The 17,908-nt window shown below is 41.2% G+C and overlaps 2 protein-coding genes across 25 annotated transcripts in view; one reads left to right on the forward strand and one right to left on the reverse strand.

Annotated features, from left to right (window-relative positions):
- LOC124427175 (GPI-anchored wall transfer protein 1-like) overlaps positions 1–17,721 on the reverse strand; it is a 121,069-nt gene extending 103,348 nt beyond the window's left edge. For 15 of the 22 annotated variants that reach the window (XR_006942895.1, XR_006942894.1, XR_006942906.1 and 12 more), the window contains exons 1-2: positions 14,380–14,516; positions 9,947–10,191 (exon numbers count right to left, since the gene is read on the reverse strand). Coding sequence is in view for 1 of the 22 variants with exons in the window: in XM_046969782.1 (XP_046825738.1) it covers positions 15,610–17,238 (1,629 nt within the window). In the remaining 21 variants the exon portion in view is untranslated. Of the gene's footprint in view, positions 1–9,552; positions 9,703–9,786; positions 10,192–12,055; positions 12,196–14,379; positions 14,517–15,159; positions 17,275–17,335 lie in introns of those variants that run through there. The other 7 variants (XR_006942900.1, XR_006942887.1, XR_006942905.1 and 4 more) reach the window with 6 other exon arrangements.
- Positions 11,336–15,303, forward strand: LOC124427174 (EGF domain-specific O-linked N-acetylglucosamine transferase). Of its 3 annotated transcripts, none has more exons than XM_046969779.1 (11): positions 11,336–11,460; positions 12,402–12,601; positions 12,849–13,055; positions 13,131–13,279; positions 13,372–13,535; positions 13,688–13,808; positions 13,886–14,039; positions 14,130–14,330; positions 14,415–14,548; positions 14,642–14,744; positions 14,834–15,303. In XM_046969779.1, the coding sequence occupies exons 2-11, from the start codon at positions 12,416–12,418 to the stop codon at positions 15,098–15,100; spliced, it is 1,686 nt and encodes a 561-aa protein (XP_046825735.1). In that variant the 5' UTR covers positions 11,336–11,460; positions 12,402–12,415; the 3' UTR covers positions 15,101–15,303. The 3 variants fall into 3 exon arrangements, with proteins under 3 accessions (XP_046825735.1, XP_046825736.1, XP_046825737.1); XM_046969780.1 differs by having other exon boundaries at positions 11,347–11,460; positions 12,405–12,601; XM_046969781.1 differs by lacking the exon at positions 11,336–11,460 and having other exon boundaries at positions 12,416–12,601; positions 13,691–13,808.
- Positions 17,722–17,908: the final 187 nt, after the last annotated feature.

Raw genomic sequence — 17,908 nt, forward strand, 5'->3', positions numbered from 1 at the left:
CCATGTTGGCGAGAGTCTACCTTTAGCGTTAGCGACTTAAGCTCTGTCGCCTCGAGAAAAAGAGAAAGAGAGAGAAAGAGAGAACGAAAGATCGATACGTCGATCGTTTCGCGTAGGAAAGTCTGGATAAATGAAAGAACGGGGCGGTGGAAGAGAGTGATCGTTGCAACGTGTGCATTAAGTCGATAGAAACAAATCGTGGCGATTAATCGCGTCGTCGGATATAAGTATAGAGATCGTACGTGCTTCATTTCCGCGACAAGGATTTTCTAAAGCGTATAATATATCGCAGAGAGAGAGAGAGAGAGAGAGAGAGAGAGAGAGAGAGAGAGAGAGAGAGAGAGAGATCTTTAATTATAAGAGAAGAGTCAAAGGATTGTATACGTTCTTCGATTGATTCTCGTTTGATCGTTCTATTATAAAAATATCTTCTGTTGTAGTTAACAGCTGTGGCGAATGCGAAATAAAGCTCGGTCTTTGACTTTTCCCCGAGTCGATCTCAGCGTGACTCGAGAGAGGCAGGTAGAGGGCATCGGTTTCGTGCGGATCCACGCTGGATCTAGACGGGCGCGTATAGATCCTTTCCGGCGAGTCTATGAATCATGGAGAGACATAAGAGAGAAAGAAGGAGTACAAAGGGGGATAGAATAGGTGGATGTATGCGAGAGAAGAAGAAGAAGAAGAAGAAGAAGAAGAAAGAGAAGGAGGTAGGAGAGGAGGGGGAGAGAGAGAGAGACAAGCCGGTGAAGAGGTCGGTGCACCGTGGAAGAGAGGAAGGCAAAAGAGCGAGACGGCAAAGCGAGCAACCCGAGTAAATCGGGGTGGTCTCGACTTCACCGTTGACTAACTGCGACACGACAGGCTGCCATACCCGGTTAAACTCCCCCGCCGTTCGATCGTCTTCGACTTGAAAACAAATTAATGTTTACTCGACGCATCTGGGTCGATCTCTTGGGAAAACATTTCGACCATCGATCCTGATCGTGTTCCTCAAAATCACATATTACGGATAAAATATAAGAAATGGAGTTCTAAATAAGGAATAAATAGAATTTTAACGTTCTTAATGACGATACGACAATATCCGATTCGCACTACCCTTCGCACTAGGAAGTTTATTGAACCGACGATAGATCAGTCATTGTTACAGACTCGTTGGGTAGGAACGTTGTAATGTCCTTAAAATCAACGACGTAGCAAACGAGGGATGACGATGAAATTTACGCGAACGGAATTCGTCACGGCCCTCCCTATGACGGGACGATGTAAGCAGGTACCGACAAGAACCGTTCCAATTCGAAGGTGACAGCAGCCTCGTCTTAGACTCGAGTATCCTGTTCGAGGTTGACGCGAAAATCAGCCTGGTCATTGTAGAACATCGAGGAGAATGAGAGAGAGAGAGAGAGGGGGGAAGGGAGAGAGAGGGGGGGGGAGGGGAAAGAGAAAATATCAAGGCTGGTGGAGCGCGCGAAAGTCGCGACACGATGACAATGTCCTTCCCGCACTTTCTCAGCTTGCGCTGAGAATTACGCAATCTCTTAAGGATAAACGTCATGAGACGAGATAAATAAAAGAGGAGACTCGTTAGAAATTGCAATAAAAGGATGCGTAGCAATTTACGTAGAAATGTTATACGTCCTTTGTTGGAATTAAGAAACGTCTAATTAAAATCGTAATCTCGTCCAGGGGAAGAACCAAATGACCCTTCCAAATTTATATGGCGATAAAGGTAAAGAAATAGAATCTCCATTAAACTTTTATGCATCGTGAGAAAGATCTAACTAACGCAACGGTATAACTGAGAAATAAAATCGCACGTACGTAAGTACTTTACCTTAATAACGTAAGGAAACGAAAGGTGGCACGGCGTTTCCAACTCGGTCATACGATTTAAATAAATAGGTATCCATTATCTGTACCGATTTGTTCGTAGATTTCTTTGAAATTAGGAGACGAGCATTAGCCGACTAATGGATTCCGGGTCGTTCTTTGCCATTTAGGTTGATCGTGCCTCGGTAGAATAGCCTTTCTACGAGTCCGAGTAAAAGCACATCGCAAGAGCCGGCAATGATGGTGCCGTTCGATGGAGCTAAATATACATACGTATAGGTATAAAAGTAGCTAACTAAGTAGCAATCGTCCGATAGATAAGCTGAGAGCGAGGAAGAGAGAAAGAGAGAGACGACTCGCTTTAAAACATCCGATAAGGAGCACGCGCGCGGAAGGCTTAACGATTTCATAAAGGAGATAGCGACTGAGGGCCGAGCTAATTAAGCGATATAATCCTTACGTCCTAAGGGCCGTTAAAGGTAGCATCAAATGCTACCTTTATCTATGGTTCGAGATACTTAAGATAGGGCCACCGAGCATCGACTCGTCTAATTATTACCGACACTTTCTTATATTGCTGGATCAACGAAAATTTTCGAATTCAAAAGCGAGAGTCGATCGTTCGACAAATTTCTGTTTTAAAATCCAACCGATATCGGGGATAAAGAAATCCGGTTCCCCGGCAATTCCTACGAATAACGTTCTGTTAACGATCCATTTAGAAACTAATAAGCCAAATAATTGCTCTAAAAAATATATCTACTAGCGAATGATTCAATTTTAGTATAGATCTTGGTTCTCGCAGGAAGGCGAAATGACGCGATAATGCGATGATGCGGCGTTAAACGTTGCAATAAAATGATATAACGATGTAATAAGCACCGATAAACTTTCGCTCTTCCTACGGTGCAAAATCCCAAAGTAAAATAAAAGAGAAAGAGAAGAGGAAGAGGAAAGACGGCTAATGTAGATCGTAGGAGGCATCGTTATACCTACCTGCGACTGCGACTCGCGGTATCGGGACGACCGGTAATTCTAATCCAGAACCAGTTTCCTGACAAGGGTACCCTCGTCCTTTTTATTCCAAGTAAAATTACTCGCCGATAACTGGCATGACATTCACGGCGCTTTAAGACGCCGTAATATCGCATCGAGCCGAGTTTCGTTCCGAGTTTTCTTCGAAACTCGCTCGAAAAAGACCGTAGACGAAGCGAGAGAAAAAGCGTAGTTTGTCCTCGCGCAAAAAATTTCAAGGACAAGAGAGATGTCTTTTCTTTTCTTTTCTTTTCTTTTTTTTTCTTTTTAATTAAATGCAGATAGATAGATATCTGCGAGTACAGAAACGAATAATGACTCATCCTTGACGATTCACGATCCAAAGTTGATCCACGATTATGTCCCTTTCCTCGATCGTAACCGATAACCAAACGTAGCGCATCGGAAAAGACGGAGGAGGAGGAGGAGGAGGAGGTGGAGGTGGGAGAGCGAATACAAGAGGAGTCGTTTCTCGTAATAGTTTTCGGCCGAATCGCATTCGATGTCGACTATGGGCTCTCGATCGCGCGGCTCCGGGAATGTCGTGCGTACTTCCAGCGGGACGACCTGCTGGGTCGTCGAATTCTTCGACCCTTAACCCTATGCCTCTCCGTACGTACCTATGTATGTACGTACGACAACGACGAACGGCCTTTCTTCGTTTTACGAGTTGCCACGAGTTAAAGCGGTATTCACATTGAAACGGCACAAGCTCGAATACAACAAAACTATTTCGGTGTATAACGACTTTAATAAAACTATGTTTCATCGACGATGTATCGCACGTATATTTGTATTCGCTTATACATACTCTCATTTACGTGTAAACCAAAGCACAAGAGAATCGCATAAATTCGATCCCTTAATAATTTTATTATCGCCGAAGATGTAACGGCGAAATTTATGGTCGAGTTAAAGTCCCGTCATCGTCCCTTTTTTGCTCCGAACGTGCGCTTTTATCGGCTCCGTTCGCGAGATCCGTTTCGTGTCGCGAGCGACGCCTCTCTCTCTCTCTCTCTCTCTCTCTCTCTCTCTCTACCTTTGCTCTACCACACCGCCAACTATGTACTATATTTATTACGGCGATATTCCCATTTCTTTTCTACGACAAGATAAGACCGGTGGAAAAAATTTGCGCGATTTTAAATAAGATGCGACGAGACGTAGGTAGGTATACGTATATTCGTCGACGTGGACGCTCGCTCGAACGAAGACCTTCGGGGAGTTTTGCCGAGTCAGGGTTCGAGTCAGGGTTCGAGTCACTCTCGAGTCAGGTTCGAAAGGACAGAGAGAGAGAGAGAGAGAGAGAGAGAGAGAGAGAGAGAGAGAGAGAGAGAGAGAAGCGTTTCGAGTTCTAGCCGCTTCGTCGGCGAAGGGCGACGGCCGATCCCCGGATGATCGAATCTGCAAAGGAAATGTCCTCGAAGGATATACAACGGTGACATTTGCTATCGGGTTAACGCCCACGCCAGAACTTACTTCGCAGGTGTGTCCTTCCCTTTCTTCTTCTTCGTCTTCTTTCTTTCTCCTTCTCCTCCTCCGATAGTCTCCCTATCAAGAGATCTTTTGCTCGCTCGCGAACAAGCGTGCGCGCGCGAGCAATAGACCACACCGGCCACCGGCAAGGAATGCACGCCACTTTCTTCGTCTCTTTATGGAAACGCGAGAAGTGTGCGAATCGGTACTTTGCCTTCCTAGCTGCCGGAGAAACTGTGAGAGAACGGAGGATAGACCGAGGGTGATAGGGAGGGGAGAAACGCGAATTCTCATACGGTTCGCGAGTCAGACCGCACCTGCGCGATTCATGCGATCGTTCTACAAGCTTCTATCGTTGCTCGTGATTAAACATTTATACATTCGTATGCTAACCTAAAATGTTGCTTCTGACTGCCTTAGATGTTGGCCACGTCGTTCTTAGAAAATCGAATGCGAACGCATCGATTATATTTTTTTTATGCAGTATCGGTGCTTTACGTCTATCGTGCTTTATGTTTCTCGATCGCCAAACATTCTTCGAGAAATTTATGCCGATGTGATTTCAATGATTTAAAAAAAAAAAAAAAAAAAAGAAAGAAAGAAATAAAGCACCGGTCGAATGGTGTCCCTTCGAACGTAAATGTATGCACGGTTATCATTTTTCAGGGCGCCCCCGCCCCCACCAATGTATTCCTCCATGTATTCGAAAAAGAATCTAACGTCTACTCTAATTTTTGCCCAACTTTCAATTCCACGATTTTATGGTTACGTTTCTTGGAAAAGAACGATAGCGGTGGCAATAGCGAGTTTCGTGGAATAAACATATAACGTGCCCTCTCGCCGGTCAACACCCACGGAAAAAGTCTCCTTGCTGGAAGTCTCGCATTCAGCATCGGTTCTTGAAGCGAACATCGGAACGGGCTAGGCCGCGTGTCGAGATCCACTTTACGAGGAGCTCAATAGATTATAGAGACGTTAGAACTTCTAGAAAGCCCTCCTACCTGCGCGTCTTATATCTCCAATTTTTTTCAATTTTATTGAGCGTCTTTCTCTTAACTCGTCGTCGTCGTCGTTCTTCACCGTAAATATTTACTATGAAAGGTTTTTCGTAAAGTCGAGCAAACGCTTTTACTACGCTAGTATCCTACAACGTAATTTCTACAACAAGACTACGTAGCCAAAAGTATATTTACGATAATTATCAAAATAATAGGGGAGTTAACGGATTAAGGACTACGTGAGCGATCGCAAATATCGATGAAAGAAAAAGCATGATACTTTTTTTCCTTACAAATTTCCAAATAGAATAGTAAGTTTCTAAGACGAATCGTAAGACGATTCTCGCGAAGTATCCTTCAAAGTCCAAGAATAGGATCGTAGCCGTGGAAGATGCTCGCTGTCACGCTGTCCTGTCCTCGAAGAAGTCCTTTTAACTCGCGCTCGGACCAAGGGGCCACGACAGTGGGTATATCTCGGGCGGACCGTGAATACGAGCGTAGCGTAGCTCGTAAAAAGTTAAACCGGTGACAAGCACTATGACGCGGAATTTACGACGCCGAGGTCGCAGCCCAGGTCGAATCGTGAACACCGCGGGACAAGTTGTCGTCGTCGTCGTCGTCGTCGTCGTCGTCGTCGTTGTCCTTGTCGTCGTCGTCGTCGTCGTCGTCGTCGATATCCGCTGGAGAAAAACCAACTTCAACGAAATCGCAACTGTTGCCGGATGAAAATCGATTCTATCTACGTCATCTAAAAAACGCCGTTTTAACGATCACGAAAAATCTAAACAAGCGTTGATGATCCAACCAGTCGAGAAGCGTTCAAGGCTTAATCTTTACGATTAAAATATCCTCCTTAGAAAGTATACTCCTTCTCTATGGTATCAAGACTCTTAAGCTGCTTTCACGCGGGAGCCTTTTAATGCGCTTGTTATGTACTACGGTGATATAAACGCTCGACTCCTGAGATTCTAGATACAAGACAAAGTCTTGACTTATGATACGGCCATAATTGGCACGAGAGGTGACAATAATTCGTTAACGGTTCGCGATGAGTTCCTTACTCGTGGTCGTTCACATTGTCCTTATTTCTCTCGTTTTACACGAGACACGGAACAGAGAAAGAGAAGACGTTAATATGGCCAAGCCTCTCTTTCGGTTTATAGAGCTTACGCGTCTCTTATATACGTAGCTACCGTTTTGCCTGGCATCTCATTAATATTTCAATTACTACCTTGCGTTTACGATCGCGACAGAGGACTTTCACGCGTAAGCGTATATATGCGTGTAGAGATGCACACGCCAAGGAATACGAGTTTAACAGGCGGCAGCTTTGTCATCCCGATCTTCCTCCTCTTTCTCTTTATCATCCTCTTCGTCCTCTTCTTCTTCTTCTTCTTCTTCTTCTTCCTCTTCTTGTTCTTTGCGGAGAGCATCGAGCTGCTCGCGCTCGTAATCCGCGTTCCTGTCGAAATTCCAACGTACGGATTTATCACGATAAAACGGTTATCGGTCGGTTCCTCTTCTCTCTTTTCTTTCTTTCTTTTTTTTTCTTCTTTTACTTTCATTTCCTTTCTTTTTTTTTTTTCATAGAAACATGAGCCAAGAATTCATCCGGTAGACACGAAGACTTTTGCGGTTTTGCACCTCGACCTCACGATATTATTATTATCGTTTGCCTTTGCGAGACTCTCTCTCTCTCTCTCTCTCTCTCTCTCTCTCTCTCTCCACGATAGAAACGTCACAATACGTTTACTTTTACTCAATGCGAGTCCCAGGCGACGTTTCGCGTCCATATTTATGTTAAATGTCCGGCAATGAAAGTGACAGGTCGTTAAGAATTCACTTGGGAAAAGAGAAAGAGAAAGAGAGAGAGAGTGTGTGTGCGCGCGCGCGCGCGTACGCGTACGAGTAAATGTCAGCCGTAAACGCATCGTTACGATGGAAAATTAGTTCTAATGCGTTGCTCTCGATCTCTGTCTCTCTTTCTCCCGATTCTATCTATGCTTCGCAAATGCTAATACACGTGATGCGAGACAAGTAATAGTACGCTTTACCTCGAACGTCAACTATACCTGTCACTTAATTCTATAAACGAATTGGTATATTCCTACGTTTATATGTAGATACTTACATATATGTATATATATATATATGTATATGTATATGTATATGTACTTGCGTATATGATCGCGTACCTACGCTCAGCAAGTTTCGCGCCTTCTCGCGTAATTCATCTCGAACGTGTGACCCGTCGCGATTAACGACTTGTTTTTGCCGTCCGTCGGGAGAAACGAACGTGCGCGTTACAGTGCCATTGAATCTTGGATCGTTACGTCACCGACGATGAACATGAAAAGCTCGTGTACGAGATATACAACGCGGAATACAATTCCGTAGGTGACTCGTTTTACTAGAGGATACTTTACTATCGAACAAAACTAATTTTTCAACGAAAACATACTCTGGAGAGTTTTCGAAGATAGCAGGGAGATTCTTGAATTTAAGAATTCCACGTGTTCGTACTTGGCTTTCGTACGTCGAGGAAACCTTAAACCCACTTGGCGAGGCCTCATGCGATATTTTAAGCTTTGCGATTTCTTTCCTGAGCTCTTGGCCGACGTCAGGAACCACCGTGTAACCCTTTGACCTGTACGACGAGCGAGGATAAATTCGGGAGGGAGTTGTTTCCTGTACGAAAGAAAAGCGATATTCAAAACGCGTTTAAAGACTGTTCTGATAAACGTTGTTACTCGTTCTACTACATCAAACGATCCCTCATGCATTCTCGAACACGACAAATCACCGAATGCAATTTGCATTTAATCGTCCAAGCTCCGTAATTAATCGAGCACGCGGTAACGAGCTGCGTGCGGGAATCCATGGCCTGATCCGCGGAATTGCAAGCATCTATCATCTATTAATTAAGCGATTAGTCTAGCGTCGCTAACGAGATACTAGCGTGTGAGATGGTATTTCTTTAGAGAGCTCTTCTAACGCCCATAGGCAATTCCTTCGGTGACTCGATTGGGTATCCTAGTATGGTTAATAGAGAACGTTGATTGCTATTGCGACGAATGTAATATTTATACTCTTTGAACGTTTCTTCTTTTGCGTCGTCGTTCGTTCCACCTAATCTCCTACCGCGTTTATCTGCTACCGCAAACTTTCCAGATTTAATTATTACTTTCGCAACGTCGATCTCGAGAGAAGGCCTTTGTGTCACGGAGATCTACGAAACACGCGCATTGTCTCTCTTTCTCTTTCTTTTCCTTTCGCCCGATAGCACGGCGTTTTATCTACCAGGAAAGGACGAGAATCGCTATAATTTACATCTGTGTACGTATTCAAATGTACCGCGTGGGTAGAGAGAAAAAAGAGAGAGAGAGAGGGAGGGAGGGGGGAAGGGAGGGAGGGAGAAAAGACGCAGGTAGATCCAAGAGAATATACGACGGCTCGATTTTTTGCGGCATGCAGGTTGATACCAAAGAACATATTATTCCGAAGGTGGTCGGTAGTCGTTTTCTTTCGATATTTTTCCCGGGATACGGGAGAAGAGAAAGAATGATAGAACGGAAGAGGAAAAAGGTGGAGGGCTTTTTTTCGAGGTGGCGTGGGTGCTCGTTTTGCAAGATGTCCGCGACGGTGGCACGCGCGTGCGCTCGCGAGAGCTCACGATCAACGCCTCCACGCGTTTTCTCCTATCTTTTCGAGAGAATAGACGAAGAGAAAGAGGACTCTCTTAGTCTACGTGGTTTAACCTATGCAATAGAGAATATTATAGAACTGATTTTCGCGTAGGTTGGCCCACGTTTTGCGGTGTGTGACACGAGGCGCCACCGCGGCGGGACGTCGCACGTTACCACCGATCTCCAGAGCTTACATTTAATCTTACATGTCGCGCTCTCTTTTCTTCTCTCTCTCTCTCTCTCTCTCTCTCGTCACGCTGATCGAGATGTTGACCAATTCTCTCAGGAGACAGCTCCGAGAGCCGTTCTCGTTTCCGGAATATGGAATATTTTTAATCGAAATCCTTAAAATGCACGGACACGTCCACCTTCTCTTTACGACTGCCACGACTCGGCTCGCCACGAAATTTATCGCTCGAACTTTTAAAGGGATATAGGAGCTGCAATAACAGATATTTATCTATCCTTCTCTTTACGATATTCAGTTTCTACGAGTATCTCATACGTATATCCATGTGTATATGTACCTACGCACGAATCCGGCGAACTGTCGAGCTCGTAACGTTTTCCTTCAAAGAATCCAATTCAAGCTCGTCTGATTTCGCGTCGTTTCATTTTCGTTTTGAGTTCGATCGATGGAAAAACGATGGAAAAACGATGGAAGAGCGATGAACAGCCTAACGAACCACGAGGAGAAAACGTTCGCAATGAGAAATATCAAGTTGGGCATGTCGATATAAATAGCATCGAGAAGGAGGTACCGTTGCGATCAGACCAGGTTGAGGGTCGGGCCGAGGGTGACGTGATCGTGATCGATGTAGATCGTTCTCTCGATCTATCCGCGGCAATCCTCGGTGGTCAAGCTCACCATCGTCGTGTCCTCCATCGATACCGTTCGTATAAACGTACACGCAGACTTACTTGCTCGTACTATATGTTTATGTGAATGTAACGTCGGGCTAGTTCGGCGAGATCTATTTCCGGGTCACGCCACGGCAGGTTGTGTCCGAAGGTATCCATGAACCATTGTCGCTCGTGTTCGATATCTCGATTCTCTCGAAAGCATCGATTAGCATTGATTTGTGGATCATCGTGATTAGCCCGCGGGACGGACCAACGCGATATCTCGATCGCACACGTTCGTTCCTTTTGCCTAGGCGTTGCACCTGAAACAGATAAGCGATCGGATTGTTAGATAATCTTTTGCATAATTCGAGAAACGATCCTTGTTTTTCGAACAATGTACAATACGATCACTTCCAAATGTGCTTTTTAATTGCATCGAAGCGATATATCTCGAACTCGAGAAAAACACCTGCAACGAAGAAACGAACGAGCGCGTTGCAGCTGATACACGAGTCTTCCAGATTACGCAACGCGACTCATGCTTAACCGAGTGTGGGACTCGACGAGTTCTCCGAGTCGCGAGCCTGGAGACCCTTAGATTTAAATCGTTCTCTCTCGTTCGTTCGGTCGTTCCCTCTCTCTCTCTCTCTCTCTCTCTCTCTCCTTCCTCAACGTGTAAAATCGTATAAACTGCGAAGATAGGATCTGCGTCGACCACGCCTCGAAAGACGATCGAACCTCCTCTACCGTATACGTCGAAATCATTTTTGACGTATTCCAAGCGAATTAGCATAGGGTGCGTCCTGTCCAGGCTTTATCGAGACTCGAGAGACTTACGTTTACTTTACGTAAGAGTACAACGCGCATATAACGGAAGCCATCACTCGATATTGACGTTAGACAATAGCCACCGTGTGGCAGGATGATTCCTTACCGACTACCTCGCTTCTCCTATGCCCCTATTGAATTTCCATACGCGCAAATTCTCTTCCAAGAGAGCGTCTTCCGTTAAAGGAAGGGACACGTAAAACCGGTAAAGCACCTTGGCTAAGTATATGTAAAGTATGATTTCTTTTTTTACGAAAAATCATTTCGAACGAGCCCACGGATCAGTTTTACGAAGCTGATAAGTCTCGTCTAACGCAGCTAACGAAATAACAACGAATATTATCTATTTGTGAAAAGAGATAAGACGAAATACGTTCGTAGTATCATCAAGTTGCTACCCTCTTTCGATGATCCTTACGAAGAGACGAAGTTGATTTCCCGCCAGAAATCCTATTATCAACCATCGATATCCTTTCTGCGCGAGTTCTACATTACCGACGTATCTCGTAAGAGAGATATTACCGACGTTTCAATGATTTTTTTTTCATTCTAGATTTCTACGTTATCGTCTACGGTCGAGCCGAATACCGCATTACGATGAAAAGATAACTTTCAAGAAAGACCGATGTGAACCTCACAGAGGGATCTTTATAGGTTTTAGAAAGGGATCGCGACCCCTTGAGAGGAGCAGGTTTCTCATCTGGAAACACAAAGAGAGTCTTGTCACGGATCGACGATTCAAACGAAGTTTCAACGGAAAAGTGAGAATCTCCTTGTTACGAAAAATATTCTTAGTGATCTAACGATAAAATAACACGTATAAAAATTAATGAATCTTTGTGTTGAGATCTAACGAAAAAATCGAGAAGAAATAAGTCGTATAAAAAGATTTATTTCGAATCGATCGGAAGGTGCAATGTGCAAGGTGCCATATTCGTGATGGGGAAAACGCTACTAGACAGCTGATCGTACGACGCAAGGCGAGAACAATCAAATTGCAACGAAGCGTCTCTTGTCGCGATTGTAAAAGCCGATCGGTTCGTGACCGAGAAGGATTTATTCGAACGAGTTAGTTAAAATTCAATACGCGATCTCCACTTATTTTTCGACGATCGAAGAGTGACGATATTCTCGTGTATGTACACTTGTCGCATCCTCGTTCTACGTTATCGATCGAGCACGTGTGTGAGAGAGAGAGAGAGAGAGAGAGAGAGAAATACGGTAACGTTAGCCGACGAGATACACTTGTTCGAAAATAAAAGGAAAAGGCTTCCTCCTTCTGTATGCCTTCCTCTCGAGAAATTTTCAAGGATAACCAGTATCGTATTCTGTAACGAATGATGTAAGCCCGCACACCTTTTGTCTTTCTTCGCTGGCCGTTAGAAATCTCAACGCGTCTTCTTCTTCTTCCTCGTCGTTGTCGTTGTCGTCGTCGTCGTCGTCGTCGTCGTCGTCGTCGTCGTCGCCGTCGTCGTCGCCGTCGTCGCCGTCATCGTCGTGCGTGCATGCGGCGTGAATGCGCGCGCGCGCGCACGTGCGTTGCGTACATAGGTGTGTTTGTAGTGAGTGAACACCGTGGGTGAGCTCGTCGTACACCCACTTACACAGGTGGCTTCCTTTTTCATTCACACCGCGCGGCTTCGTGCAAAGACGGCAGTAGTAGAAAAGATCTCTTGGAGAAGGATTTCCTTCTTGCTTACAGCAGTACGTGCCACGATGACGCCAACAACGTTACTACTATTTTCATCCTCGATGAATTCGATCATTCTTCTTTTTCTCGTCGCTCTTACAAACGCCAATTATACGGACATTAATTTGCCGGCGAGTCATATGAGGTACTACTTTCATTCTTTTCCCACGGTAGCCGAAAAGTGCCGAAACGATACATCCTGTCCGTATAAGGTAAGCGTTTTTTTCTGTTTTCTTCTTTTTCTTTTTTTTTTTTTTTTTTTTTGTTCTGTTTTGTTTTTTCTTTTTCATTATTTTCGTTTTTTCTTTTCTTTTCACACTTCTTTTTTTACTATCTCGCTACATTTAGATCATTATTTCTTGCAACTTCTTGCACCATTGAACGTTTTACTTTTCGAAATTTCGCGCGTATCCAAGTGTATTAAATATAGAGAAATATTTGAAACTTCTCGTCACACAGGACAGTTTTAATGCCAAAGCATGCTGGGGTTACGAGATCGAATGTAAAGAAGAAAATTCCTTTTCCGTTCCCCACTGTCCGGGTGATCACAAAGGATGGGTCGCGACGAAAAAGGCGCAATTAGACACGTTCTATGCACAAGGAGATTTTGGCTATGTACGAGATCAAAGAAGAGAAATGATTATGATGTGCGAGCCTCTTTTTGCCGTAAGTACTTTCATTTGTAAATTTTGTAAAAATATTTTCTTCCGAAGAAAATATCGATCGTATCGTTTTTCGAAGGACGACACGTCGTTGGAATGCTCCGAACATATGAGATTCTGTCGAGCTAGGAACGTATTATTAAATTTCACGGATCTTCTATACAGAAAGGAACCTATAAGATATAAAATGGATGTTTTGAAGGAAGGCCAAATCGGTGGTTATTGCACGTAAGGGAACGTTTAGGTGTTTCTAAAAGTAATTCATTTGATTTAACGAAACATTTAACAGGAACGGCAAAACATCGTTCTGTCAAATTTAGGCTGAACGAAAGGAAGCTACAAGAACACGCGGATCATATTAGCCCACTACAATCTTGGGGACCGGAGTTAAGAAATTTTCGTAGATTTCATCGACGTCCGATCGTTGAAGGCGATTGCGATATCGTTATAGAAAAACCTACCTACATAATGAAAATAGATGCCAGTAAGCGAATCAATATATCATACGAATTTCTATTATAAAAATTTTCATTTTTCTCCCTTTCATTGTTCTTCTCTCCTTTCTTATCTTTTTTCTTTTTCTTTTTTTTTTTTCTTTTTTTAAATTAACGTTTTACGAAAGACAAATTGTTTTAGTAGTAAACATGTATCATCATTTTTGCGACTTCTTCAATCTGTACGCCTCGTTGCACGTCAATCTTTCGCATCCAACCGCTTTCAGTACGGACAATCATATAATGATTTGGGAAAGTTACAGGTAATTGGCATCGGCATAAAACAAAAACCACGAGTTCTAGAGAAACTATAATATGTCCCGTTCGTTTTATTTTCCAGTTATCGATCGGCCTTTCAAGATACGTTCGAAGCTTTCACGAGCAATCCACTGTGGGATCTAAAAACGTTCCGCGGTGAAACAGTTTGCTTCCGGAATCTCGTATTTCCCTTACTACCGCGAATGATATTTGGACTTTATTACAACACGCCTCTCGTACGCGTATTACTATTTTTTTTTTTTTCTTTTTCTTCATTCGAGCAATAATATCAAACGCTATTAACGACACATCCTATCGTTTTTCAGATTTATGGCTGCGAGAAGAGTGGTTTGTTTAAAGCTTTTGGAGATCACGTATTACACAGACTCAAAATACCTCTGCTCCAAAGAAAAAATGAGAAAATACGTGTAACCCTACTCAGCAGAGATACTCAATATAGGAAAATATTAAACGAGGAAGAATTGGTACAAGCTTTGAAAGAAAACAAAGAATACGAAGTTCGAAAGGTATGGACAGATTCTAACCTATGTAAAAGAAAATAGAAAATCTACGTACCGTTACGGTCGAATTTATAAAACTTCTCTATTTAGGTGGTTTATAATAAGAAAGTATCTTTTAAAAAACAACTTCAAATCACAAGAAATACCGATATATTCATCGGTATACACGGAGCGGGACTAACTCATCTATTGTTTCTACCTGACTGGGCTGCCGTTTTTGAGATGTGAGAACTATCGAGATGTATCGAGAAATCAACACATTCGAGAACTATCGACACATACCGTTATCTTTAATGTTCTTTCAATATTTTTTATAGATACAATTGCGAGGATCCCAGCTGTTACAAAGATCTTGCGAGATTACGTGGTGTTAAATATTTTACGTGGGAAGACAATTCTAAATTAATTCAACAAGATCCTGTGAGTGATTGAAATATTCTTTCTTTACTTGTTAATATAAGAGAATTTAATAACAATGACTAACCTAAAATTTTCATCCAATCACACAGGGTACACATCCCGACGGTGGTGCTCATGCCAAATTTACGAATTATCATTTTGAGGTTAAAGAGTTCCTACGTATTGTTTCTCTGGCTAGTACACACGTGAAACATCATAACGCTTTCAAAGATTTCTTAAATAACAATATGATTCAAAAAGAAAAAATACATAGTAAAACGAAGAAGAAAGATAATAAAGTACTCGAAACGTCGGAGGAGGAGAGAGTGTCTAATGTACAACATAAACGTTATACCCAATCTAAGGACGAATTATGACGAATTTAGGAAGATAAATTTCTTAATGAAAGAAAAAAGAAAAAATACTAAACAACGGGTATATCGTCGTCGAACACTGTAATTACAAATACACAGAGGAAACGCTTCGTTACCAGTTAAAACTATTTTACTTATTTTTTATACCGATGTACATACATATTTGTTTTGATAAAAAAGAAATAAATATGAGACGTTTCTCGATATGTCTGTGCAATGGCACGTGGCAGTGATCATTTTCTTCAACTGATTTATTAATTACAGAGTCGAGTCATTGATTGTAATTAAACATATACATATATATATATATATATATATATATATATATATATATATATATATATACACATATATATATATATATTACAGAAGTAAATTTTCTGCTATTGGGTTATGGATATCATTTTCTATGATATTATTGAGCATTGACAGTATACACGGCATACATCATCTCTTTCATTGTATAACAGATATCGTAAACAAATTTCATCTGATTAATAACTTTGTACATTTTACAGTTTGAGTTGCACTTGCCATCTGTATAATATTAAAATGAAAAGTATATTTACAGCCGTGTATGCGATTATTATCTGAAGAGCTACAGTTTTTCCAGCGTATAACGTTGATATAAGTAAATTAATAAGACCTGTTAGCATGTTACACGACAAGAAAAAAACAAGTCCATTGTAATTAACAGCCTCGAAAATTTCTAAAGTTCTTTTAATCGGACTATCGACAGGTAAATCCTGCAAACTATCTTGCTTCATATCGTGCTTATTTTCTCGTCTAGTTTTAAAACCAGCTTTATGTCTCTTGTGTTTTACTTCGCCCATTTTTTCTGTTACTTTGTCATTTTTATTATCAATGCTTTTATAATCCGATGTTGCATAAATTAATATATCTGTTACTACTTCGATAAGTAATAAGAGCGTAAGCATCATAGTGCTTAATGTAAGTATCCATGCACAATAACCCGCGTTGGCCAATCTTCTTGATACCCCAAAGTATTTATCGCAAAATAATGTTGCCGCACATGCCTGGGCTGCTATCAATGATAATTTTACACATAGTATCATTGATTCATTGTAACTTGCATCTAAATCATATCCAAAGATTTTAATGTGAATATTTTTTCTCGGATGTAAAGTAATACCTGAATTTAAATTTAAATAAGTGGAGTGTATCAATCTACCAACTGCAACACCAACGAGATATAATCCTACATAACCCGGTATAGACATGAGACCTTCTCTATTCGCAGTGATAAAATTAATTCTTGGCTCGTTGCTTAAAATCCATTCCTTCAAACCATTATTGGTTAAGATATACTCGTGCATAGCCAAAATCCATATACCAGAAAGTAAAGAATACCTTGAACTTATCGTACTTGTTATCGTTCTAGTAAATAATTTGACAAATGCCAATGTTATAAAGAAATTCCAATGAACTCCATATTCGGTAGTATGTCTTTGATAACCTAAAAATTCTATTGCTAAAAATCTTCCAAAGCCTAACAATAATAACGGTATGGAACTCTTTAAGGGAGTTTTCAGATTCCTTGACAATGTACCAAAGAAACCTTCTTTGGGTTGACTACCAAAATCTCTAGCCTCCGGTGCAACTAAAGCATTAGCTAATACAAATATACCAACACCGGTATCCATTAAACTATAACCAAATACTTCAGTTTTGGCAAACTTTCGTGGAAATATACGAAAGTCTACGGCTAATATACATATTACCGTAATGATATTGGAAAGTGCTCGGAAATTTGTTACAAATGGCCTTTTCCCTCTTATCGGCCTTAATATACAACTAGTCAGTGCATGTACTTTGATTCTCATTAACATAATATTTATGAAAGAAAGAACGATCATTAAAACGCATACGTTGCTAACGTATTCTGATAATATGGTACAACACAAAATGCATGGAACAACGGTTAACACGAATTCTATGACAATTTTCACATTTCTATGTAAATATTTTCCATAAAGCCCTAAAGTAGTTATTGTTAAAAGAACACCGCATACATTTGGTAAAATAACGTGAACAACCTCTTGTGACGTTGTCCCTCCATGATTTGAAACAAACGCTTCTTGTTCCAACCGGTAGCGCTCCTTATCTCGCGAAGACTCCATGTTTATAAAATCATTGATTTCTTTGTACCCAAATTTCTAAAGAAGTTCAGCATATATAAAGATTATATAAAAGGTAATGTTAAAAATACGAACTTACAATTTTCGATGAAATTCTTTGATTCTCCTGGGCAGCATGACATTAAACGAAATTGAGAGAAAACGTATAGAATAATTCAATGATATGGTGTATAAACACACATGTATTTCCATTACTAAACGCATGGTGGCGATAGTGGCATCAAGGCTGTTCAACGCCCTTAATATTATAATGATTTGCATCGGCAACGAATCAAGATGTAATTTTTCATCGATTTCGATGAACAACATCTCATTTTGAACATCGACATTCGGAATAAACATCGACACTCTTTCTTTCTAAACATGAAAGCTTATAAATTAATACCTTTCATTAATTTTCCAACTATTTAAAGAATCTTTAATATACTTGGAATACAATTACATTAATATTTAAACAATAGTACATTCGTTTAAACGTTAAAAGGACCGAAAATAATTTTGATAAATTATCCTTGTGTAATATAAACATTTTCGGTCATTTAATTAATTTTAAGACGTTTCAAAAATCTTTTCTATCCAATTTTAATTAAGTACTCAGAAATTCTAATTACTTTATTATTATTATATATTCCAAATGATGTATACACAATTA

Source organism: Vespa crabro, chromosome 9 (assembly GCF_910589235.1).
Source record: "Vespa crabro chromosome 9, iyVesCrab1.2, whole genome shotgun sequence".
Classification (NCBI taxonomy): Eukaryota; Metazoa; Arthropoda; class Insecta; order Hymenoptera; family Vespidae; genus Vespa; species Vespa crabro.